The 26,259-nt window shown below is 39.5% G+C and overlaps 3 protein-coding genes across 6 annotated transcripts; 2 read left to right on the top strand and 1 right to left on the bottom strand.

The window, feature by feature from the left end:
• Window positions 1-2,350: 2,350 nt before the first annotated feature.
• On the top strand, window positions 2,351-3,304 carry LOC101831375 (olfactory receptor 12D3). Its single transcript, XM_005087224.3, has one exon. The coding sequence runs from the start codon at window positions 2,351-2,353 to the stop codon at window positions 3,302-3,304; it is 954 nt and encodes a 317-aa protein (XP_005087281.1).
• A 4,426-nt stretch (window positions 3,305-7,730) lies between these two features.
• LOC101831640 (patr class I histocompatibility antigen, A-126 alpha chain-like) lies at window positions 7,731-11,069 on the bottom strand. Of its 4 annotated transcripts, XM_040732263.1 has the most exons (6): window positions 11,046-11,069; window positions 10,053-10,095; window positions 9,592-9,861; window positions 9,083-9,358; window positions 7,985-8,260; window positions 7,731-7,865 (listed from the first exon to the last, which is right to left on the bottom strand). In XM_040732263.1, exons 1-6 carry the CDS (start codon window positions 11,064-11,066, stop codon window positions 7,744-7,746), a joined length of 1,008 nt encoding a protein of 335 aa, XP_040588197.1. In that variant the 5' UTR covers window positions 11,067-11,069; the 3' UTR covers window positions 7,731-7,743. The 4 variants fall into 4 exon arrangements, with proteins under 4 accessions (XP_040588197.1, XP_040588196.1, XP_021079339.2 ...); XM_040732262.1 differs by having other exon boundaries at window positions 7,731-8,260; window positions 11,046-11,066; XM_021223680.2 differs by lacking the exon at window positions 11,046-11,069 and having other exon boundaries at window positions 10,053-10,125.
• Window positions 11,070-21,843: 10,774 nt separating this feature from the next.
• On the top strand, window positions 21,844-22,797 carry LOC101825810 (olfactory receptor 5V1). The gene has a single exon (XM_005087209.4). The coding sequence runs from the start codon at window positions 21,844-21,846 to the stop codon at window positions 22,795-22,797; it is 954 nt and encodes a 317-aa protein (XP_005087266.1).
• Window positions 22,798-26,259: the final 3,462 nt, after the last annotated feature.

Here is a 26,259-nt window from a genome sequence, read left to right as displayed (position 1 = left end):
TTTTTGACTTTAAAAAACAGGATTTCACTGTGTAGCCCAGACTGGACTGGAACTTATGGTAGTCCCCTTCCTGCCTCAGCCTCTCAAGTGCTGGGATTGCAAATATGAGGCACTGCATCCAGTTTGCTTTTTCCTATTGCTTATTTTCTATATTCTTAACATTGATCATATCTGCAAAGAGACTGTCTTTTAAGTTGTTAACATATATCTGATGTAGTTCATCATTTTCATAGTCTTTTAAAATGAGTTTTATGTTGAATTTTCTCCGTTTTATATTTTTTATTGTAAAAATTCCTGTTATTTCTATTATTTTCTTCAGGTTTAACCTGGCTTACTTTTTTCAATTTTCTAGCATCCATTCATCTATTTATTAGTTTTAAGAAGTGAAAATTTAGATACTCAAATTTTTTATTTTGTTTTTATAAATTCATAATTGTGCATATTCATGAATGTGATGTGAGATTTCTTTTTTAAGGTAGGGCCTGACTGTGTTGACCTGGCTGGCATGGAACTTGTTATGTAGACCTGGCTGAGCTTGAGTTCACAGAGACCCACCTGCCTCTGCCTCCTAAATGCTGCAATTAAATGTGTGAGCCACCCAGCTCCAATGTATGTTATTTTATAATGATCAAGACATGGTAATTAACATCTCTATCACCTCTAATGTTTATTGTTTCTCCGTGGTTTTTCAATATTTTCCCTTTCTTACATAGGAACTTAAGGCTGTTTTCCTCCTTTGCGTTTTCACTATGTAACAAGATTTTGGTATGTCTCATTTTCCTAATCATCCAATGGATTTCTATTTGGATTTCTCCTTTTATCTATGGATATTTAAGTTATTTTGCAGCAATTGGTAAGCTTTTAAGACCCCTTTTTAAAATAATTTTCTGATTTCTGATGAAGTTCATGATTTTCATAATCTTTAAAAATTATCCTTGTTGAATTTTCTATATTGTATGCTTGTTTTTTATTGTAAAATTCCTGTTATTTTTATTATTTCCATCTTATTTTCTTCAGGCTCAAGTTTCAAAGAACTGTTTCAATAGTTCAACCTTCTTAAATAAAAACAAACAAAACAAAAAACCTCCAAATTTTAAAAAAGACTCGGTCTATGCTTGACTTAGTAAATGTTCAGTGTGCCCTAGTGATACCATGACTTCTTTTATTTTTGAGTTCAGTGCTTTGCATATGTTAAACAAATGTGGAAATTATGTTGTTCAGCTTTTCACATCCTCACATACTTTTCGACTCGTTATTTAATCATTTGTATAGACAGGTATGCTAGAACATCTTGTGACTGTAGATTTGATTACCTATTCTTCATTTTTCTTTTTTAGCTTTTAAAGCTATTTGCTGGGAGTTTGTATTGTATTCTGATATTCTGGACCACTAGCTATCAGAGATCTTCCTGCGGGTGGTAGTGGAAAGTGGGCCTCAACTCAGTTCAAGGGTTCCTCCTTCTGTTGGGTCTGTGCAGTTGTTTTCTTTCTCAAACGGCCATGTCCTATGTTCTTAATTTACTCTGCCCTTCTCTTCACCCTCAGTATGCATGCTGTACTTTGTCTTCCTTCTAGTTCCCCTCCTCTCAAGAAAGTCTCATTGTGGGGTACTTTCCTGGACTGAAAATGGCATGTTGTCATACTGCTAGAAACTCTTAGATTTGACGCTTTTCTCAGCTACACTCAGAGCCCTACAGTTGTGCTGCAATCCTGTGATTACTCTTCTTTTCCTTTATTTACAGGATATTTGAATTTGGTGGACTCCCCCTTCCTCTCTTCCTACAATTTCTGTCACATTATCCCTTTCTATTTCTTTCTCTGTCTCTCCCTCTCTTGAAACATGATTTCAAATTGTAGCCCAGGCTAACCTCAAACTCACAATCCTCCTTTTATCTCACTGAAGATTTAGATGGTCAGGGAGGGTGTAGAAATCCCTTGTCAAGTGTTCAGGATTCAGGAGAAGTGGAGAAACTCCCACTAGACCATGTCTGTATGATTGTCAGAATAAACCAGAAGACAAACAATTACTCCCTTAGGAGCTTTCAATAGGTATAAACCTTGATTCTCATGCTGTGTGTGGGGTTATGGTTGGATCCTGCAAAATGTGCCCTTATCTATATCTGGCTTAGTTCTAAAATGTTTCTCTTATTAATCAAACAAAATTTTACAGATTCAGAATTTATCATATATACTGATCTCTAACTTTTTTGTAAGTAAATGAGCCATGACTCCTAAATAGTGTGTTCACAGCAGCTCACCCTGGGTTTCTCCATAGAGTCAGCTTGTTCTTCACTTAATATTTTAAATTCAGAAAATACAACACATTGCTTTCCCTATATTGTCCCTTAGTGATGGAGAATGCCACTTCAGTGGATGAATTCATCTTGCTTGGTCTGACCAGTGTTCAGGAGCTGCAGCCCATCTTTTTTATGATGTTTTTGATCATTTACTTGCTGGATTTGGTTGGAAATGGATTGATATTAATGATCATTACTTTGGAGAGAAGACTCCACTCCCCTATGTACTTCTTCCTAGGAAACCTTTCCTGCCTGGATATTTGTTACTCTTCAGTGACTCTTCCCAAGGTTCTTATCAATCTCCTCTCCAGGCACAGAACCACATCTTTCCTTGGTTGCATTACCCAGTTACACTTTTTCCACTTTCTGGGAAGCACGGAGGCCATCTTGCTGGCTGTGATGGCCTTTGACCGTTTTGTAGCTATCTGCAGCCCACTCAGATACACTGCTATCATGAATTCTCAGCTGTGCGTCCTGTTGGCAGCTATAGCCTGGATCACCAGCTTTTTCTATGCTCTGATGCATTCTGTCATGACTGCTCAGTTGAACTTTTGCCACTCTCACAAACTCAGTCACTTCTTCTGTGATGTCAAGCCCCTCTTAGAAGTGGCCTGTGACAACACAGTGCTCAATCAGTGGCTTCTTTCTGTTGTTACAGGCAGCATATCCATGGGGGCCTTCCTTTTTACACTCCTCTCCTATTTCTACATCATTGCCTTTCTTCTTTTCAAGAACCAGTCCTGCAGAATGCTAAAGAAGGCTCTGTCCACTTGTACCTCCCACTTCATGGTAGTTTGTCTTTTCTATGGACCTGTTGGTTTCACGTACATCCGCCCTACTGCAGCATCAGCCTCCTCCATGAGTGAGGATCGGATGGTGGCCATCATCTATAGTGCAGTCACACCAGTGCTGAATCCATTGATATATACCCTTAGGAACAAGGAGGTGATGTTTGCTCTGAAGAAGCTCTTTGGGAAGTTGTTTAAAGACCAACAGTTACCTAGGTGAGACCAATAAGATTTATATCTTATGTACATGAAGGCACTACACGTAGTTCAAATCACATAGGAATAAACAGAACAATTCTATAGTATTTTAAAATATGAATTTTAGTGTGTCAAGGGGGTTTCACAATATCCATAGCATATATACCAGGGTAATTAAATGATGTGGAAATCTAAAAGAAGACAAGAGGGACTGAGAGAGATGAGACAAGATTCTTGATATATATTAGACAACTTGTCTGGTCTTTACCCTGAGTTCCTGGAAGAGAGCTGCAAAAGCCTTAAGTGTCTTAGTAATTCATGGATCACCTGGCTCATGCCTGAGTTTATATTCACAATAGGTTTTATGGACTCCAAGCAAACCTCAGATGGGAGGTTGAGTATGACAGAAAGATTATATGATTAGAGATCTGGGGATTTGGGACTTGGTGACAATAACCTGATTCTTTAGTGAAGAATTTATAGATTAAATTCAGCTATGATGCCAAATCCCACCCCACCCCCAAAATGAAGCTATGCAAGGAAGTCTTAGAAGAATTTGAGTAACAAGTGAGGTCCACATGTTTGAACATCAGTGTTTGGAAGAGTTGTATACCTTGAGGACCACAAAGAACACTCCCTCTGTCCTTTTCACCATTTCTTCTTCTTCTTTTTTTTGGTTTTATGAGACAGGGTTTCTCTGTAATGTTTTGGAGGCTGTCTGTCCAGCCTGGCCTCGAACTCACAGAGATCTGCCTGCCTCTGCCTCCCGAGAGCTGGGATTAAAGGCGTGAGCCACCACCATTTCTAATGTGTATCTTTGTCCATGATAAACTAAAATCATGAGTATAGCACTTTTTTGAGTTCCATAAGTCTTCCCTGAAACAAAGAAAAACTATTCAACTGCAAGAAGGAAGAAATCTATCATTATAACAACAGAGACTGACCTGGAGATGAATTGTAAATGACATATGCCAGCCTTACAAAGACAGCAGGGGTGTACTGTATGGAATCTACTTGTGGATAGAGGCATCTCCTACTTTCCTCCCTTAAGGGTTAATCCAATGGGGCTGGTTAAGAGCCTGGTTAGGAACTAACCCTCAGAAGGTGTTTCCCCTTAAGACACTGTGATTTTTCCTTCCCAGAATTCTTGCTCGCTAGTGCAAACCCTAGAGCCTAGCCTAGTACTCCGTGAGACTGTTCTGGGTCTGCACATCTTTCTGACTCCTGATTAAGGAAGGTGTAACTGGTTTTTTTTTCTTTATTTTTTTTCTTTTGGATGCTGGCTAGAGCCTAAGTATGCATCTAAACCCTGATTAACTATGAAATTCGTACTGCCCTGTGTCAAGCAACATGGCTTTTGTTTCTTCACTTCTCCATGTTTCTACATTACTTACATCCTCCCTCCCTCCTTTCCTTCCTCTCTCCCTCCCTTCCTTCATTCCTTCTTAGAAACCGTGAGATTTGCAGCTTGCCTGCCATGGAGTTTCCTTTTAAGCACTAATAAATTTCCCTCTAGCTTCATTTTGAGTCTGTTCTTTTAGTTCCAGCTTCAGTTTGTACCTTTTTAAAATTTTGCTTATTAATGGGACTAAGAACCCCAAAGAGGGCCTGGCGGTGGTGGCGCACGCCTTTAATTCCAGCACTCGGGAGGCAGAGGCAGGCAGATCTCTGTGAGTTCGAGGCTGGGCTGGACCGACAGACTCGAAAACAATACAGAGAAACCCTGTCTCGTAAAAACCAAAAAAAAAAAAAAAAAAAAAAAAGAACCCCAAAGAGGGGTCTCTGACTTCCCAGGTATTACATGATGGTGCTACTGGGGCCCTCAACATTTCTGGTAACACTTCTTTTCTGCCTTTTAATTCTTCAATTGGCAGAGAAAATGAACCCAAACCTGAACTACTAGACAGCAGCATTACTTGGATATGAAACCTCAAAGTTGATAGGAGAGGCCCCATCCATTGTGGGTGACACCACCCCTGAGCTGGTGGTTTTAGGTGCCATAAGAAAGGTGACTGAGCAAGCCAGTAAGCAGCACTTATGTACCATCTCTTACCTGCCCTTCCCTGTCAATCACTGATTAAGAAAATTGCTCTACAGTCATACCTTATGGAGCATTTACTTAATTGAAGTTCTCTCCTCTCAGATGACTCTAACTTGCGTCAAGTTGCCCTGTTTGAGATCTTGCCCTTACTACTTTCTATGATGAACTGTGATATAATAGTGTGAGTGAAATAAAGCTTTTTCTCCCCAAGTTGCTCTTAGTCGCATTGTTTCATCATGGCAATAGAAACCCTAACTAAAGCAAATGATGAGAAAGAACATACAAATAGTGCCCACCCCCACAGGCTCTTTATGCTGATGTCTACATATGTAGAATTATGGCACAGCAGACTGGAAAATATAACAGGGAATGCTCAGCTCAGGGCCTATCAATTATAGAAGCACTTGAAACTGAGTAATACCACATGGAAGTTAATGTGGACATATTCTCTAAGGAAAGCCAGATCAAAGAAGAAAAAGCTGCTTTTCATTGTCAGCATGCCCCATGGCCAACAAGGTTGTGTGTGAGGATTGAAGAATGTTGAAAAGCCGGGCGGTGGTGGCACACGCCTTTAATCCCAGCACTCGGGAGGCAGAGGCAGGCGGATCTTTGTGCGTTCGGGGCCAGGCTGGACCGACAGCCTCCGAAACAATACAGAGAAACCCTGTCTCGTAAAAACCCAAAAAAAAAAAAAAAAAAAAAAAAAGAATGTTGAAAAGACCCGTGAAAAGAACCAGGGGACTCCAGGTATTTCCACTTGAGTAGTGCAAACAGAGGACTTTCATTTTTATTATTAAAGCAAGCAAAACATGATGTGATGTTTATAGTTAACTTAAGCAAATACAAGTATAGGGAGGGAATTCACCTGGCATTATGCCTTATCGTCTTTGACCGTGTGTAAAGAGCAGAGACTATTCCTCTCAGGCCTTTGCCTTTCCCACAGGGATAATGTGTACATACCAGGGCAGTTTCTTCATGCCTTGTTTTAAGTGGCACCCATTTATCATATTGATGCAATCCTATGTAAAAGGCCACTTTGTGGGGAGAACATTCTGCACTCTGTCTGCTCCATCCACAATTCACAGTAAGTTCACAACTTTCTTAAACAGGCTCCCTCACCATGGGGATGTTCTTCTGTATATATGTTTCTCTTATTTATTAATGAATAAAACACTGTTTGGCTAGTGGCTAGGCAGGAAGGATAGGCAGGGCTATCAGACAAGGAGATGAAGAAAATTCTGGGAAAGGTAGGCAGAGGGAGCCTGCCACATAGATGCCATGTGAGACCGGGAAGATAGGATGTGCCAGGTGTTCTCTGGTAAGACAAGACCATGTAGAAATACGCAGATTAGTAGTTATGGGTTAGTAATTAAGACAGAGGTAGTCAGTAAAAAAAAAACCCTAGCCATCGGCCAACACTTTTATAACTAACATCGCATCTGTGTGCTTATTTGGGGCTGAAGCAGCAACAGGTCATGGAGGGACCAGGCTGGAAAGAAAACCAGCAACACCTGCAAATTATGATGATATTCTTCAAAGTATAATCGACAATCACTACAGAACAATAGCTCTATGGATTGTATCCAGGAACCGTCCCCAATTTAGCCCTGTGATTCTTTTTTTTTTTCCACATCAAGTTTAGTTGTTTTAGTTTTATTTAAAATCCTCGGAAGTATATAAAAATGTATTGTGTATCCCATTCATACATCATTTCTAACAATGCAGATTCAAATTGTGTAAAAGTTTTCCTAAGGGTTCTAATTCTATGTGAACTTTGTGATCATGGTACATATATGCAAGACTGAAATATCTTCAATAAATGGAGATGTCTTCTTTGTATGTCTGCATTGTTGTAAGATAAAATTTATCAAGATTTGAGTCTTTGGTGACTGGATATTGATTTTAACTTTCACAGAAACCTTAAATTGTCTGCCGCACTGCTTCATGCAACTGCAGGTGACTGCTTCTTGCACACAACCAACCACCACAGGGATATGTGTTTACACACTTTTTTGACCACCTAGGCCTTTGTGAATATGGTTCATCTTCACAATGCTACATCAATGTGACTTTCATTAGTGTATCTGAGTCTATACACATGCAAATGTGAATGCTATTACCGATTTTATTGAGTAAAGTGATCCTCCTATTCTGTCATGCTTCTATGTTTTCCTGTTTTTTTTGCTTTTTTAAGGAATTATCTTTTAAAATTTACCTTGATGTTTTTAACTAAATTGAAACTAAAGACAAAAATATTGTATTTGGGGGATTTTGATCTTTTATGATTCAAATATTTGGGATTATTTGAATCCCAATTGAATCAGAATTGTGCCTTTGGGAATTAATGGGCCACACCCCTTCCCAGCAAGGGAGAAGAAAAAACTATCTGGGGCTTGGAGTCCCCCAGTTGCAAGGAAAACTCAGACTGCCCTTTTCCCTACCTGAGTTCTTCTCCACATTACAATAGTGGCCCCCGAAGCTCCCAAGAGAACCAGGGCAACAGCAACTACTATGATTGTGATGAAAGACTGGAGAGACCTGCCTGGAAAGAAATGAAAAATATAGGACCCTGACCCCAAATATCAATCTTGACCCTGCTCAAGGTCTCTAGAAGGACTTCTGGTTTCCCTGACAACAGATTATGTGCCTCACCCTCCTTACCCCATCTCAGGGTGAGGGGCTCAGGTAGTCCTTTATGTTGCACATGACATGTGTATCTCTGCTCCTCTCCAGAAGGCACCACCACAGCTGCCCACTTCTGGAAGGTTCCATCCCCTGAAGGCCTGGTCTCCACAAGCTCCATATCCTGAGTCTGGTCCTCCCCATCCCTTTGCCAGGTCAGGATGATATCAGCAGAGTAGAAGCTCAAGGCCCAGCACCTCAGGGTGATATCACCTTCAGGTCTGGGGTGACGAGATACATATGCTTTGGGGGGAACTGAGGGGAAGGAGTTGGAAAATTTGCACATTACATATTTTTCTTGAGTCTCAATGGTATTCTTGTGACCATTTTGGGAATAGTCAGTAGGACAGAGAGAAGAGGTGTGTGATCCTACACAGCACCCTGTACTGAGGCATCTGGAATAATAGATTACTTGTTTTCAATCCTTGCTTCAGCATGAACCAGCTTAGGGTAGGAGACTCTAGGTTACCAGGAAAAATATACTTCTGGTCCTGACTCAATGGGGCTGAGAAACTATATCATTGCAGTCATACCATACCACTGAGTGGGAGCAGAAAATCTAACCTGACAGAGACCATGCTTCACAATGGACTGCAGATTGAAGGGAAAGGCAATTCTAGGGGTCTTCCCTCCTATCCTGAGATAGACTCTGAACTGAGACTTTGAGAGAAGAGTGAGTCCTCTGGAGAATTATTCTCTGTTGTTGGACCAGGACACCCATTCCTGCCCCAGTGTGAGTGTGTGTGTGTGTGTGTGTGTGTGTGTGTGAGAGAGAGAGAGAGAGAGAGACAGACAGACAGACAGACAGACAGACAGACAGAGATACAGACAAAGAGGGAGTAAGAGACAAACACACACACAGACACACACACACTGACAGACAGACAGACACCATGACAGACAGACAGACAGACAGACACACTGACAGACAGACAGACACCCTGACAGACATACATACATACATACAGACAGACAGACAGACAGACACAAATAGAAAATTACAGCTGATCCTACTTTCCTCCATCTGAGGAGATATGAACGCCAGTTCATTAGGATGAGTATCTTTGCCCCTGGTACCTTTGCGCAGTAGAGTCTCATTTCCCATCTTCAGGTATTTACGGAGCCACACCACGCAAGGCCCCTGCAAGTAGACCCTCCAGTTCTCAGCCTCATTAGTTGTCACCCACTGTTGCTTGGTGATCTCAGCGGCCATGTCTGCAGCAGTCCATGTGCTCAGATCCTCGTTCAGGGTGAGGTAATCTTCCCCATCATAGCCAAACTGACGGTATGCATGAAGTAGGTGCCCGTCTGGTCCAATGTAGCATCCAGTCATCCTTTGGATGGTGTGAGGACCTGGCCCGGTTCCACAAGTCAGTCCCACCCACTTGGCCCAGGCCTTTCATCCATCCCCCCTGTCTACCCAACCAGATTTGGCCTTAAACTGAGACCCATAAAGAGCTCTTAGTCCCCCCGGCCTTTCCAGGTCAAGGCTCTCTGTGGTCTCATAGTCTCAGGATGAACCTTGGACCTAGTGATATGGAGATGTGAAAGAGGCTTGGCCACTACCTGGGCTTAGTGTGACTTACTGTTCTCGCTCTGGTTGTAGTAGCCTTGCAGTTTCTGGAAGTATGTTTGAATCCGCTGTTCTGCACTTATGGCAATGCGAGTCTGGTCATTCCAGTATTCCTGTCCCACTTGCTCCATCCAGGGCACCAGGGGCTCAAACCTTGGATTCACTGCCGCACTGTTAAAGTGCACGAACTCTGTGTTGTCCACATAACCAATGGTCATGTAGAGGGTCTCCTCTAGGCCAGGTCTTGACACTGCGATGTCAAAGTACCGCAAGGAGTGGGAACCTTGGGGAAGCAAGGGACTGATGTCTGGCTTGACCCTCCTTCCATGGGGAACCAAGGCAAGTGGTGGAAGGGAAACAGGAGGTGCAGGGCTCAAAGGAGTAGGGTATCGGCAGCCCAGCTGGGAGGGTCTGGCTGCCGAGCTTTCCAGGTGTTCTCCCTGGAAAAGACTTTCCCTCAAGACCTCAACTCACCTTCAAAGGTCTGGGTAAGGGCAAGAGAAGCCCCCAGCAGCAGGTGGAGAGCGCAGAGTAACGAAGTCTCCATTCCCTGGATTTGGAGAGAGTCAAGTTCCTGTGGGTTCATGGTGACTGAAAAAGCAGTTTGATAGGAACCTGATAGCCAATGGGAGTGAGAATTGGAGTCTAGTCATCAGTATCCATGCAGAAGCTCTTCATTTGACTTACAAGAGAAGGGAAACTCCAGGTTTGTGAGTAATGTGAGTAGGGATTTTCTGGGAGTTCTGCCCCGTACCATTGCCTTTGCTCAGACCCCTGAGCCACACCCAGTGCTCATTGTTTCAAAATATACTGAGAAGAGTGGGTTTTTAAAATCACATGCTATAATTATTCATGTCTTTCTCTGCTGTGTTTCTATAGCTACTTCTGCTTTTAACCTGTTACGTTGGTGGAGTATATGAAAAACCAACAAACAAGCAAACCAGCCTGCAATTGGTATATGTGGGGAATTGCTTTCACTAATGTGAATGTCCATCTTTGTTGCGACAATGAGAGGACACCAGTGTCAGCTTCTTGGAGGCTATTTGCATGCAGAGTCTCAAATACTGCCATGTGAATCCATTCAGGATAGATGGTGACTCACAGACACCTAGAGTCTGAAACAGAATGTGAGGCGTGTGTGAGTAGTACGGAAATATATGGGAGGGAAGCAGTGCAAAGGAAATAGAAGGGACGTAAATTCCAGACATTCTGTCCCTTAGATTGCAAGAGAAAATAATCTACCTTGACACCAGGCAATAGACAAAAGCAGTAGAGAAGGGGAAGGGCATCTCTTGGAAGGGCTTTGAGTCAAAGAGAAAGGGAATATGTTTCTGAACTCCATAGGTACATTTGGGACTCTGCAAAAATATGCTTTAAAATCTGGGCAGCAAACAGACTCTGGCAAGAGACCCTCTGCAAATCCTTGTGTTTACAGGTAGTCCAATGGGAATCATTTTCAAAGATTATAAAGTCAGTTCTTTTTGCCATCAAGAGCAGAAGCTCGTTCATTTTTGGAACCATAAATGCCTCTTCTCTCCAGTCAATAAGCAAGTAGGCATCCCCTAAGAAGCATTGTGTCCATTGATTTGGAAACAGATTCACAGACACATGTCAGGGGGAGTAGGCAGTGCCTCTGTTGAGGCTAAGGGTGCAGTCATATGGCAAATGCTGTGATACTCCTGGGGGTGGATGGACTATTAGCTGAGTCAGGGAAGTAACTTCAGTGCCTATGCCTTGTAAACAAGCAGAGTTTACCCTGGTTTCATTACTTTCTGTACTCTCAGAGTCCTAGAAGATATTTAGTGGAAGCTTTCCACTGTTGGGGAATTTCCTAAGCCCACACTCTTACTGGCATGTTCCTGTTAATATGTGGGGGTGAAGAGTGGGTGATTCATGGGAGAAGAAAGAGGATGACTTCTGAAGTTGTAGCAGTGTTGAAGGGGAAACTGTCAGGAATACAATCCAATAATAGTAATTTGTCACCTGCATAAGACAATACATCTGGCAGAAAAGTGGGGGAAAATCCTCCCAAGTCCCTTTATGGTTCAACCTGTTAAGTCCTCAGGGGGGAAAATACACATTTCCCCTTATGCCCCTGTAAAAGTAAGCTATAATAAAAGGTACACATGACAAAACTATAACCAACATTATACTAAATGAAAAAAATGAAAGCATTTCCTCTGGCATCAAGGACGAGACAAAGTGTCCGCCCTGTTTATTTAACATAGAACTTGAGGTTTTTAACTAGGTTAATAAGGTAAGAGATAAGAAGGAACTACAAACAAGAAAATAAGTCAAAATATTCCAATTTGTAGATGATGTGAACTTATGCACAAAAGATCCTAATAACTCTTTTATAAATGCTTCAAGCAAAGCAGCAGAAAGCAAATGAATGCACTGACAAATAAATCATGGAAATTGTCTCATTTACACTAGTTTCTTAAAGCTGGAACATGTAGACATGAACCTAGTGAAGGAAAGGAAATACCTATACAGAGAAAAATTAAGATACTAAAGCAAGAAACTGAAGGAGTCACTAGGAAATAGAACACTCATATGTTGGCAGAATTAATGTAGTAAAATGGATATACTTCCAAAATTGTAATGATGTGTTTAACTATAAAGACATTCCCAAGGCCCATATGGAAACACCAAAGACTCAAAGAGCCAAAGGAATTCTAAGGAGGAAGACCATTCTGGAGACATTACTACACTTGATCTCAAACTATATTATACAGCCATTATTACAGATACACCATGGAACTAGCATAATACACATTTAAAATTGAACTGAGAACACAAAAATATACTCACACAGATATAGTCATATAATTTTGACAAAGGTATAAAATTTGAAAAAATATATTGGAGAAAGCTACAGTGATGTATTGTTTCTGATCTAATGAAGCTTCCCTGGAGATCAGAATTCAAAGCCAGCCACACTAGTCAGCCACAGAGACTAGACAGTGGTGGCACACAGCTTTAATCCCAGGACTCAGGAGACAGGCAGATGGATATCTGTGAGTTCAAGGCCACCCAGCACTATATGAGAGTGAATCGTCTGAGAGAGAAACAGAGCTCACACCTCTAATCCCAGCACCACAGAGATCTATAAGATAAGAGCAGGGTTTCAGAACTGGAAATTAGTCTCCAGCCACATTGAGGAGAGGAAGGCAATTAGTCTTCTGCCACGCCGAGGATTCTGGTTCGCCCTTTCAGTCTGAGGCAGAGGTAAGAGCTAGTGACTTGCTGTTTTGCTTTTCTGTTCTTCAGGCAAGTTCTATTAGGTTATAAACAATATGTCACTACATGAGGTACAGAAAATTTGATTTCTTCACATATAAACTAGCAAATCCGTATCTCACGTTCTTGATAGAAATCAATTCAGAATGGGACAATGATCTCACTGTAAGATCTGAAACATTGAAACTGTTAGAAGAAGAAATCAGGAGAGAAAAACCTTCAAATTTTCTGAAAAAAACAAAAAGACTGTATTGTTATAGAAAATAATTCCAAGAATTGACAAATGAGATTACATGAAATAATAGAGTTTCAGTAATGCATTATAACTGTCACAGAATGAAGAAACAGCCTTTAAAATGGAAAACCCTTGTCAACCCTATATTAGAGAATTATACATAGTATATATAAGGAACTGCAAAGTTAAACACCACCCCCTTCTAATTATGCAATATATAAAAAAGTTAGTGAGCTGAACAGGAAGTTATTTTTAATTTAAATTAAAAATAATCTTATTTTACGTATCAATCACAGTTCTCTCTCACTCCTGTCCTCCCATTCTCCCCAAATCTCCCCATGCCACACCCCATCCACTCCTCAGAAAGGGTGAGGCCTCCTATGGGGGATCATCAAAGTCTGTCACATCATTTGGGGCAGGACTGAGGCCCTCCTCCCTGTATCTAGGCTGAGAGAGTATCCCTCCATAGGGAATGGGCTCCAAAAACACTAGGGATAAATACTGGCTCCACTGCCAATGGCCCCATAGACTGCTCAAGCCCCACAACTGACACCCATATTCAGGGTGCCTTGTTAAGTCTTATGTAGGTTCCCCAACTGTCTGTCTGGAGTGAACAGGAAGTTCTTAAAAGAAGAAATAAAAGTTGAGTAGTCAACAATACTTGAAATAGTATTTCATATCCTGGGAAATAACCAGCTAGAATTGCTTTGAAATTTTATTCTGTCCCAGTCAGAATGATTATCATAAAATGTATGACAGCAAATGCTGCTGGTAGCAGTGTAACTTGTGCAGACACTATGGAATTATTATGGAGCTTTCTCGAAAAAAATCAAAAGTAGAGCTACTATATGACCCAACCACATGTCTCTTAGGTGTAAGTCAGAAGAATTTAAGGTAGCATACAAGATGTTTGCGTGCTTCTGTTTGTCTTTTTGTTGCACTTAAAAAAATAGCCATGAAATAGAACCAGCTTAGATTCTATCAACAGATGAATGAGTGGTATAAATGTGACGCATATACACAGCGGACTTTTTACTTGAAAAAGAAATGAAGTCACAGCATTTGAAGAGATGTGGTTGTAGTCGGAAATAATCATGTTAGGTGAAATCAGCAGACTCAGAAAAGTAAATGTTTTGTCTCATATGCAAAATCTCTCACTCCATATTTTGTGTGCATGTATATATATATATACATACATATATACACATATATATGTATGAATGTGTATATATCTGTATGTATTTCATGGTCATAGTTACACATGGGTCATGAAACTAGAAATGAGACCATGAGAGAGAAGAACATTTTTTTGAAGGAGGGGAGAGTTGGTAATGGATTACATGGAATACAAATGTGGAAGGTGGGACTGTTCTGTGGAGAGGAAGTAAATCAGCAGGCTTTGCATGTGAGGGAAGGGACGATAAAGTGGAACAAATGTGACACAGATGTCTCAATATGTATGAATGCGTAAATAATTCTCCACACTATCATAAAACATTAATAAAAAAATAATAAAAACTACAATCGACAGGGCGACCAAAAGAAAAAAAAAAGAGAAAGAAAAGAAAAAACTAAGGAAATAGTGAGTCTCCTCTTCAGGTCTCAGACAATGGCATTTGCCCAGTCCTCCTCAGTAGGAAAGGGTCACCTCTGGGCCCTGCTGTGCCTCCTCTTCACTATGCAGTGAATGCTGTTTGAAGGCAGAGGCTAGATGGTTGAGAGCATGTTAGTGTAAGGATTGCATTTTCTTTACAAGATTCTCTTGTCTTGCACATCAGGAACTATTGCCTGTTATCTCTGAGTTTTGTAGCCCATGGGTTAGGTAAATTTTCACCTAACCAAGGTCCCCCAATTTACATGCCCAGTGGGGGATTGTCCAAACAATTTTAGAAATCATTGTTTTAAATTAACCCTTTAACCACACCTTAAATATAAAACAAACCCACACCCACATCTTTATTTTCAAAAAGGAATTTGCAGCTCAGAGAATGGTAAAGTTTCATCAGAGTGGCAGCTGAGGAAGTGCTGGCCTGGTTTTCACATTTTCTCACATTGTACTGAAAAGAGACAGGCACTGGGCACAGTCAATATTCCAGGTTCAGAGAAAGAAATCAGTAGTTCTTGAAGTCACAGTAGGATAGAGGGAAACTGAAACAAATTTTGTGCAGCTCAGCTCCATATAAGGTCACTGACTCATCTTGTGGAAGAAAATAGAAAAAAAAAACAAGCTGGGATGTCGACTTTGTGTCTGGAGGGTAGTTATGAACTGGCCTGCAGAGACTCTAAGGCTCTCTAGGGATGCTACTCTGCATCTCTTAAGAGCAGTTCTACAGTAGCTCTTCAGGTCTGCATAGTGATCCCTGCTGGGCACTTTTGATCACAGCTGAGTAAGTAGTTTACATTTTCTTAGTTACAACTCCATTACTCTTAATCTACATTCTGCCTTGATCTTTTGATGAAATACTGAGTACTGGGACAGGAAAGCATAAGGACCAAAGGCCTTCCAAAATAAAGAATCCAAACATCCTGTCCCAGGATGTGAGGGTCTGGAGTGGGTTGGGTGTGCAAACTAGGGAGATGATTAATTTCTATGTAATCGGTCTTTTCTGGCCTGCTGATTCCTTATTCAAAAAGGACACTAAACTACTGACTGTGTTGTAGAGAATAGTCAGGAAGACACTTTGGGCTTCTCATAAGAATCATCTGGCACTGTTGCATCCATTCCTTATTTATTATTGGGCTCTTGTATGACAATTTTACATGCTTGTTATGTGCTTTCAATTATAAGTAACTGATAATACACCCCCCCAGTGCTCTACAAAATATATAGTTTAGGTGATCTGTGATATATAAAGATTCTTCATTTCTAAGGTCATCTTATTGAATACACTCTATAAAGAGAGATGCTAGATCCCTTAGAAATAAAGTTCCCAGACAGAAAGTCACTATTTCCCAAGAACATTTTGAAAAGTTTTCCTCTGTGGGTGCTTAGAATGAGCTCTTTCCATGTAAGATTCCTTTAAAAAATCTGTTTTCTTCTTGTATTATATAGTTTCTTAAATTTGCAAGAAGAGAAAGAAGTCATTTTCCCTGTCTCTGAGTGAATATTTGCTCTTTATGTGGTAATTTATTGCACACAGATTTCTTCATTTAGGACCACTTACAGGATTTTCTTCTACTTGGAAATGGAAAGATTGGTTTTTTCTCTTTTTTTAGTGTGAATTTTTTATGCCCTTAGCATTTCTTTATAATAATAGATTCCTTAACTCCTTTGATTTCTATGAGAATAGTGATGTGCTTTCTAGGAACTTTTCCCTAATTGATTCAGCATTCTGACCATGTAAAATAAGTATATTTCTTTCTCTTCCGTTCCTTCCTTCCCTCCTTCCTTCCTTTCTAGCTTTCTTTTGGAATTTTTAGGATACAACATTCCAACAGGCTTGGGCTATTGTTAAATCTTTTGACACATATGTTCATTACTCTGTTAGTAAGACAGGATATCTATTCTGAAATGATTTATGGTTAGAATAGGTGATAAAAGTCAGAAAAATAAGCAAAGTATATTTAAGTTTTGTAGATGATATTGAAACAAAGTCCCCTAGACTTTCCTGGATGGGAGAAGCATCTTTTGTAATTGAAGAGAAAGGTAGCATTTCAACTGAGGTTTGAACAAATAAAGATTGGCAGCCTGAAAGAGGGTCAGGAAGAAACATACAGGTTGAATGTCTATAAATACTAAACTTATGAATCCTGTCCTGGGAAAACTTCATTCTTGTTTCAAAGCAAGAAACCCTAGAGAGAAACATTCATGGTTCCAGCTACTCTGTCCAGCTACTTCATGTAATGTGAGAACTGATGGAGTGGAACAAAGGAGAAAAGATCTCAGGGCACAGGAGGCTTGGGTGTGATCCTAGGTGTCAAAACATGGGCCTCAGGGCCTTTACTTGGATGAAGTTTGTTCTTGAGTGTGAAGCAGAACCGAAGTGGACGGTGGAGCTGAGACATGGTTGCTTCCTCTGTCACTCATCTGTAGAAAAGATTGCTGATGTAGTGTCATAAGGCCTGTCTGTCGCGTCTGCTGCGCGGCCTGTGTCCGAGAACGTGCGGAGTGTGTCGGGGATTGACAACACAGAGACTTGTTCAACGATGTAAAGAAAACTTTAAACAGGCTCCAAAAAGGTTCAAGAAAACTTCCTAAGAAAGGCTCCCACCAGAGAAGCTTCTGCTCTCTCCTCTCTCCTGGCTGGTTCTGCCCTGACACCAAAAACTGATCTGGCCATGGCAGAAGAGGCAGTTAGTCTTTGGACAAGGTCGAGGTCAGGGTGGTTTCTGTGGGCAGGCCTTTTCCAGGAACGTATTGCCCCGGGCATTGTATTGTTTTTGGTAAACATGTTTTTAGTAAACATTGTCTTACAGCTGCCTACTCCCAGGCAGAAGGGGAAGTGGGTCTCTGCTCAAGGTCTGGTGTTCCCACACCTGTCCATGAAGGGACAGTCATCACAGGTAAAGCTCCTCAGAAGAAACAGTCAGTGGGATGACCAGGATTTTCCATGTATTTTCAAGCAGCTTCCTTGCACCAGGCTTTAACCTTCACCTCCGATTCAGTGCTTCCCTGGATTTCTTCTTTCTATTATTTTTTTTCCCTTACCAGTCTTTTCACTTAGTTAACCAACTCTGTGTTCCTTTTTTTCTTTATTCATCCTCTCCCATTTGCATGCATGTTGATGTATTACAATTTACCTCTCCAGCACATGCTTTCTTCTGAAGTTCAAGTACCAAATCTCCTAAGGAATATTTTCTTGGATATCTCAAAGATGCCTCCAGCTTAACATGGCTACAACCGAACCGTGATCTACTCTAGCTCTAGACTGCTTCCTGCTGTCTTTGTTTCAGTTAGAGATTCCACAGACCTTTGTTAAACCAGGAGCATTGTACACTCATTATGGCTTCAGACTTACTGAAATGAGCCTCTCAGTATTGACATTTTTAATCAGTATCATTTAAAGAAAATTACTTAATCCTTGTAATTTTTTTTAACTTTTTGCTTTTAATCTGGCATATCTATTATATATTTACCTTTTTGTGTTTTGTGTTTGTCAGGACAAGATGCCATGAACTCATCACATTTGACATATGCCAGTTATTATCCTTAACTTACTTTCTTCCTCATTTTGAGTTTTAAAGATTGCATCCCCTGATGTCACCCAACTCCTCCATTTCTTTCTGTCCCAGCTCTCTAGTGTGAAGGTCCATGACCCTTTCCTGAATGACTGAAATAGTGAAGCTCATTATTTGCTTCTGCTCCCTTCATTTCATTATTCACATGCTTAGCTTTTTATTTTTTGACAAATATGTGATGGTTTTATTTTGGAACACTCATGTTTCTCAGAATATAGATATTTCATGTCCTTGAACCTTTTCCTATTGCTCATAGATCCCAAAGATCTATAGATTCCATCTTTCACAGAGAAGTCTCTAGCTCTTGCTCCCTGAAGTGCAGCATCTTTGCCTCCACTATGGTCTTGTGCTTCCCCTATACTTGGAGCCTTTGCACGCACCGCTCTTTTTATGTGAAGAGATTTCTACATCCAACTTTCCCAATCTACTCAATTTCTATTTATTCATAAAGACTCAAGTAATTGTTTTTCTGGGAAGTTTTTGCTAACTAGTCTCCAAATCAGTTCATCTCCTCTACTGTTCTCTTTTAAAGCAACAATTATGGTTATTAGATGTTATGAAATTATTTTATGCAAGATAGCCTCAATGTACCATTCTAACACATGATAAAATGTTGTCTTAATTGTCATCTTTAGTAAAAATGCCCAAGTTATGAAAATATGTTTGTTAAATAAAATGAATAGAAAACTAGTCTTCAGAGTTGGCTTAACTTTTCTATAAAAGTACAAAAGCATTTTTAAAAAATTGAAAGTAGGGGCAGTGATAAGAATGGGATGATATATGGATCAGAGAATAGAATTTGTACATTTTTCTGCTGTGGAATGAATGTTGTGTTGTTGAGTTCATTTATCCTGGTGAATATTACATTTTATAATGTAAGATGTTACATTATGAAAATGCCAATCTTTATCCAATTTGCCTTTCTCACCACTAGAAATCTTCATAGTAGTTCATGAGAAGTAAAGGAAGCAATTAAAAATACAGACAAACTACCTTTCAAACTTGTAGTTAAAATACATAAAACTGTGTAAAAATCAGGGAAATCAACAAATACATAGTTTGAATAAATACAAAATATTATCTTTCATTTAAAATAACATTAATATAAAATTGTATTTTATTTATCTCGGGTTTCTACAATTTGTGTAATAAACATCATAAACATATATATATATATATATGCTATAATTTGGTAATTGGCTTGCTATATAATAATTAACCTTGTAATTAAAAATATTGTCATTAATTGACTTAGCCTAGACTCTGAATGAGTAACTTTACTAATACAAATGTAAAATTTAAAATAATATTAAGCTTGACCAAGAAGTGCACAAACAAACTGGTATTTGAAATTTTGAAATAAACATTTAAGTAGAAGATTAGATGTTTGGAAACAATTAGTTTTATATTGATTCAGTGGGGGTGAACATAGCACATTAATAGTTACAAGAAAAAGCTATAAAATTGTAATGGTTTGGTTAAAATAGCCAATTGACTTAAAAACAAAAAAACATACTTTTAAAGAACACTCTGCTGTCGCTAGGTAAACCAAATTAAAACTTCAGCTACCGATTTTATGTACATCCTTGAGGGAGAGAGAAAAATGCCTTTTCATCTGCTAGGTTACTTCTGTTAGAATTATCTTCCTGAGACTGTGATTCAGTCTAGAAATGAGAGGGATATAATGCTGTGCTTCCCACTGGGTTTGTGAACAAGTAGCTGAAGCCAGATGTGGTGGCACAGGCCTTTAATTCCTGGGTTCCATGGTTATAGGCAGGCTGATCTCAGTGAATATCAGGCCAAACAAAGCTACGAGGTGAGACTCTGTCTCAAAATCAACCAACCAATCATTCAAACAAACCAATAAAAAGAATTGCTGAGATGTAGTGTATAAAATTCTTCAAAATGATCAGAAAACTCCATACAGTACTTAAAATGGCATATCAAACAGGAAGGGACTCTTGAATCAGCCAATGGCTCTTGAATTTCCTGGATTGGTATTGTCTTGGTTAGTTTATCATCAGCTTGACACAAGCTAGAATCATTTGGGAAAAGGAAGCCTTAATTGGGAAAATACCTCCACCAGATTGTGAGAAAATTTCTAGGGCATTTTTTGGCTTAATGATTGTTGTGGTATGCTTCATTTCACTGTGAGTGTTCCCAGCTCTTGGTAGGTGGTTCTGGGTTGTGTAAGAAAGCAAGCTAAACAAGCCCTGGAGAGTAAGCCAGTAAGCAGCATATTTTCATGGCTTCTGCTTCATTTCCTACTTCCAGGTTTCTGCCTTGAGTTCCTGCCCTGATTTCCATCAGTGATGGATAAGCTGAAATAAACTCTTTCCTTCCTAAGTTGCTTTTGGTCATGGTGTTTATCAAAGCAATAGACATGTAACTGTAACAGGTATCAATCTTTAGAAAACTTATGAAAGTACAAGTGACAACATCCCAAACTCAGGGAATATAATTTAACATGTTGTAATTTATCAGGTCCCAAGTAAATGAAATAATGCTATTCGTTAGTAAGAAAGAATGGGAGATACAAAAAGTTTGCTATGTGTTTAAATCACTTCTAACAGCGAACAATGATCTTCAGTAGAATCAGAAATATAGATAACAGGATAAAAATAATCTATATGGTTGACTATTTATTTATTTATCATGTATATTTGTGAATTCCATGGTGTGTGTGTGTGTGTGTGTGTGTGTGTGTGTGTGTGTGTGTAGGTCAAAGGAAAACTTGAGTTTACCCTTTTATCACATGGGTTCTGAAGACATAACTCAAGTCGTCAGCCTTGTTTGCAAGTTCCTTTATGTGCTGAATCATCTCTCTGACCTGGTTGTTACTTTGTAAAACCACTCTCCTTTAGATGACTGTAGCTGTACTTAATGCCATACCAACATTCTTGGTTATATCTAAGTCAGGATTAATGCATTTACATGGGATAATATTAACTGATTCTTTACCATAAAATCCCATCGCATATATGTACCATACTTTAAAAAGTCCAATCATCTGTTGGTGGATATATAGGCTGGTTACATTTATAGCTACTGTGAAAATTACAGATGCAAACATGGATGTGCAAGTATCTATGTGGTATATTGACTTAAGTCTTTCTGCAAATACATTAATTTTAATGAGAAAAAGGAAGATACATATTGTATGTTCTTACCCAAAGATGGGAAGGAGGATCAGAGATGGTAGCACAGTAGGATTTGAAGCCCAGGCATTCTGTAAACTATACCATGCAACATGTCTGCACATCATCAAGAAAATGCAGAAGAGCTTGACCTAACCATTATCAAGAGAACACCCTCAGAACACAGAGAGTCCTGCTGTGATCTCTTTTCAGTTAAATTGGTAGTACTGTGTATTTCACAGGGACTTGATTACTGGTTGAAACACTGGACATGTGTATGTATGTATGTATGTGTGTATGTCTTGAGTGGCAGGTGTGGGTTGTGTTTTGCAAATAAGTGCTCCACTTGTAGTTTGGCATCGGGTGTAGTTGGTGGTAACAGTATTGGTAATGGCACTTGTTTTCTTGGTTTGCAGACTATATTATCTATGCATCCATTTGTCAAATTCACAAAGAGAAACCAGCTGACATCATGGAAGGAAAGAATCAAACAGCACCATCTGAATTCATCATCTTGGGGTTCTCCAACCTGAATGAACTGCAGTTTTTACTCTTTGCCATCTTCTTCCTTACTTACATATGTACCTTAGGAGGGAATGTTTTTATCATCTTGGTGACCATGGCTGATTCTCACCTACATACACCCATGTATTATTTCCTAGGAAATCTTGCCTTTATTGACATTTGCTACACCACTGCTAATGTCCCCCAGATGATGGTGCATCTTTTGTCAGAGAAGAAAACCATTTCCTATGGAGGCTGTGTGGTCCAGCTCTTTGCATTCATTTTCTTTGTAGGTTCAGAGTGTCTCCTCCTGGCAGCAATGGCTTATGACCGATACGTTGCTATTTGCAAGCCCTTAAGGTATTCGATTATCATGAACAAGGCCCTATGTAACTGTTTAGCAGCCTCATGCTGGATAGGTGGGTTTCTCAACTCAGTAGTGCACACAGTTCTGACCTTCCACTTGCCTTTCTGTGGTAACAATCAAATCAACTATTTCTTCTGTGACATACCCCCTCTGCTGATCTTGTCTTGTGGGGATACTTCCATCAATGAACTGGCTTTGCTGTCCATTGGGATCTTCATAGGTTGGACTCCTTTCCTGTGCATCATCCTTTCCTACCTTTACATCATCTCCACCATCCTGAGGATCCGTTCCTCTGAGGGAAGACACAAAGCCTTTTCCACCTGTGCCTCCCACCTGCTTATTGTTCTTCTCTATTATGGCAGTGCCATCTTCACATATGTGCGGCCCATCTCATCTTACTCCCTAGAGAAAGACAGATTGATCCCAGTGCTTTATAGTGTTGTCACCCCCATGCTGAATCCTGTCATTTATACACTGAGAAATAAGGATATCAAAGAGGCTGTGAAGACCATCGGAAGAAAATGGCAGCCACCAGACTTCTCTTCTGATATGTAATCTCTCTTACCTATAGTCAATAATCTTACATTAGAAAGTTAACTTTTATACAACTCAGCTGTTGCTAGTTATGTTTCACTTAAAATCTGGTTGTTATATTTAGATACAGATTGCAAGAGTTGGCACACTCAACCCTAAGTATATCTGACCTTTTGTTAATATTTTATGGGGTTGCTCTTTTAGTTTCTATCCCTTTTATTTGTCTTTTCCATTTTGGAGTCAGCATCAAAAGATGGTGCCTCTCTTATTCCATATTTACTTGATAGATGTTATGGATTACTTGCCACAAATGACTGTTCATCATATTTGAGATTCTTTACTGTTTACATCCTCTCATGGAGGATTGAGAGGGTCACAAGACCCTACTCCCTGCCACCTGTTATATGCAACATGGCATCAAGGAAGGGCTAGAGTATATAGGCCAGAGGAAGAGTCAGGGGTTTATGGAGGAGTCCTCATCCCTGCTTGGTAATGCTTTTCAGATATAGACGATTGGAGGAGGAGCATCCACACACCTGTAAGTTACCCTTCACCTATGCTCTGTAAGTAAGCTCAATAAACAAATTCCCACCATGAAATTTGGCAAAATTGGCCTTTTTTGCTCTTGGGACCTTAAGAGAAGGTATATACATTGTATACAGCTCCCTGTGGTGAGGAATTTTAACAACAGTACTATATTTCCTATGTGTAAAAGAATGAGGGGCCTGTGAGGTGACTTAGCTGGTAAAGGTACTTGCTGTCAAGCCTGATGGCCTTAGTTTGATCCTAGAGTTCCAAATGGCAACCTACAATTTGTTCTCTGGCATTCATCCACACACCATGGCACATATGTGAGCACACGCTCACACATACACACACACACAAGCACATATATGAATAATGAAAGATTTTTTAAAATGTGAATGGCACTCCTTAAAATTTTGACATGTTTTTATTCTTTTCTTTGGAAGTAATGTTTTCACTCTTTATTTTTTAAGTAATGTTAGCTTAAATTAAAGAATAAACTATAATTATTTTATTTTATCAAATAAGAACACACTAATTTATGCAATGTATATCACACCATATTAGTAAAATGAATAACAAAGACATTCAACATTTAGTTTCTACCTTTTATTCCTTTTTGGTCTTGGGTTTTTCTTTTTTCTTTCTTTCTTTTTCTTTTTCTTTCTTTGGTTTTTTGAGACAGGGTCTCTCAATATTGCTTTGGAGATTGTTCTGGAACTCACTCTGTAGACCAGACTGGCCTTGAACTCACAGAGATCTGCCTGCTTCTACCTCCTGAGTGCTGAGATTAAAGGCATGCACCACATTTTACTCCTTCTTAATTTTGATCATGTTTTTAGCTCCCTCAACACCTCCCAGATCCTCCCCACCTCCCACCTACCCAATTTTATATTCTCTTTCTCTCTTTAAAAAAAGCCCACAGAAGCAAGTATCAAAACAATCAAACAGTAAGATAAAAAGGCCAAAAAATGAAACACACACACACACACACACACACACACATAGTATTAACGGTGTTAAATTTGGACCATGTAGCAAATGAAAAACTAACATTAATTACCACATGATATGGAAATTAAACACCATCTCATCACAGTCACATTTCTCTGTCACAAACTAAAGAACAAGCTGAATATAAAATAGTAATAGTCATGCTCAGATACACATATGAATCCATGAATACTGGGACACCATGCACAAGACCTACACAGGTTCAAACCAGACAGAATCCCAGTGCAGGAAAGAGGAAATTGACACACAGTCCCACTCCTAAGCAAGGAATTATTTGAAAAGGGAAAATTAGTTTTCCCCAATGGAGTGACATTGGGTATATCAACTACACTCTAGGTCAGGCCCCATGACCAGGAGTTGTTGGCCAACAAAGTCAATTACCCACACACACACACACACCATGATTTACTAAATCACCTTACACGCTGTAGTTTAAATACCTTAATAACAGCTGTCTCACACCTAAGAGGCTAAGCTCTCAGTAGTTGCTTAGTCTATAAGGCTAGGTGCCTCAGGTAGAGTAGTCTAACAATGGATGTCTCACACAGAAGAGTTGAGTTCACAAGGAAGGCTCGGTGTCCCACTAGTCTCAATCTGGAGCTGAAACTTGGAGGGGTCCTGGAGAGCCACTGGTCCTCTGTCCATGTTGGAATCCTAGAAAACTTGTCCTAACATCAGCAAAGAATCAGCAGTAGTTGCAAAAGGGTAAATTAACTCAGCAGTGAAAGGAGCAAAGCCACGTGAGCAAAAGGCAAACAAGGCAAATATTCTTTCTCTTTCTTCCCCCCACTTCCTCTTCTAATGTAGACTGATGACAGAAAGTGCCACTCACATTTGGGATTAATCTTCCAACATCAGTTAAGTAAATTAAGGCAATTCCACAACTGAGGATCCTTGATGAGGTGGTTAGAAATTGTGGCAATTTGGCCTTTAAAACTAACAATCACAATGTACAAATTAAACATGAAATACACAATATTAATAAGCTTAATGGCAAAAAAACACATAATCACCATAAGAGGTGTAGGAAAGGTATCTGCTGATGTACAACAGCTTCATGGTAAAATGTCTTGAAGAGCAAGCATATGGTAAATGGAACATACCTCAAAATAATAAGTGTTTCACATACGACAAATGCATAGATAGGGAGAATTGAGTGTCACCTCTAACATCTGTAACAACTCTTATTGACTACAGAAATAAAGTTTTCTGTTTGAGCAATAAGAGAGAGATACAAAGTAGATAAAAAATAAAGTAAGACATTACCTGTTCTTATTTGTAAATGACACGGTTCTATACCAAAAATACCCCCCATAGAATCAACCATAAAACTTTTTAAGTATGATAAATACTTTCACTAAAGTAGCCTGATACACAATCAATACGTAGAATGCAATATATACATCAACAACAAACTTGGCGAGAAAATATTGGAAAAGATAGCTTACTTATAATAGCTTAAAAATAATAAAGCCAGGAAAAAAAACAATCCAAGGAGGGAGATGACCTCTAATAAGGAAAGCTCTAGGACACTATTAAAAGAAATTGAAGAAGACACTAGATGATGGAAGTATCTTCTGTGCTAAGAGGCTGGCAGAAATAATATTGTGAAATTGGTTATACTACCAAAAGCAATTTGCAGAGTCGATGCAATTCTTTTATTTTGTGGAACAATTTGAGAAAGAGGTGGTGTTAACTCTTCTTTGATGATCTCATATAATCCAGCAGTGAATACACTTTGTTTTTTACTTTGAGATGGATCTTGTCATGTAGCCTAGGCTGGCTTCCAACTTGTAGCATTTTCCTTGCCTCTGCCTACATAGTGTTGGGTTTTCAGGTGTGGGTTATCACACCCAGATTTATATGTCCTTCTATATCCACTTGTGTTTGATTTATCAAACCCGAGTTTTACTAGTCAATTCTTATACACATAGGATATGTTTT

This window comes from Mesocricetus auratus, unplaced genomic scaffold (genome assembly GCF_017639785.1).
Source record: "Mesocricetus auratus isolate SY011 unplaced genomic scaffold, BCM_Maur_2.0 Super-Scaffold_100027, whole genome shotgun sequence".
In the NCBI taxonomy this organism is placed as follows: domain Eukaryota; kingdom Metazoa; phylum Chordata; class Mammalia; order Rodentia; family Cricetidae; genus Mesocricetus; species Mesocricetus auratus.
Note: the sequence above shows the minus strand (reverse complement) of the source record. Positions and strands in the feature narration are given on the sequence as shown.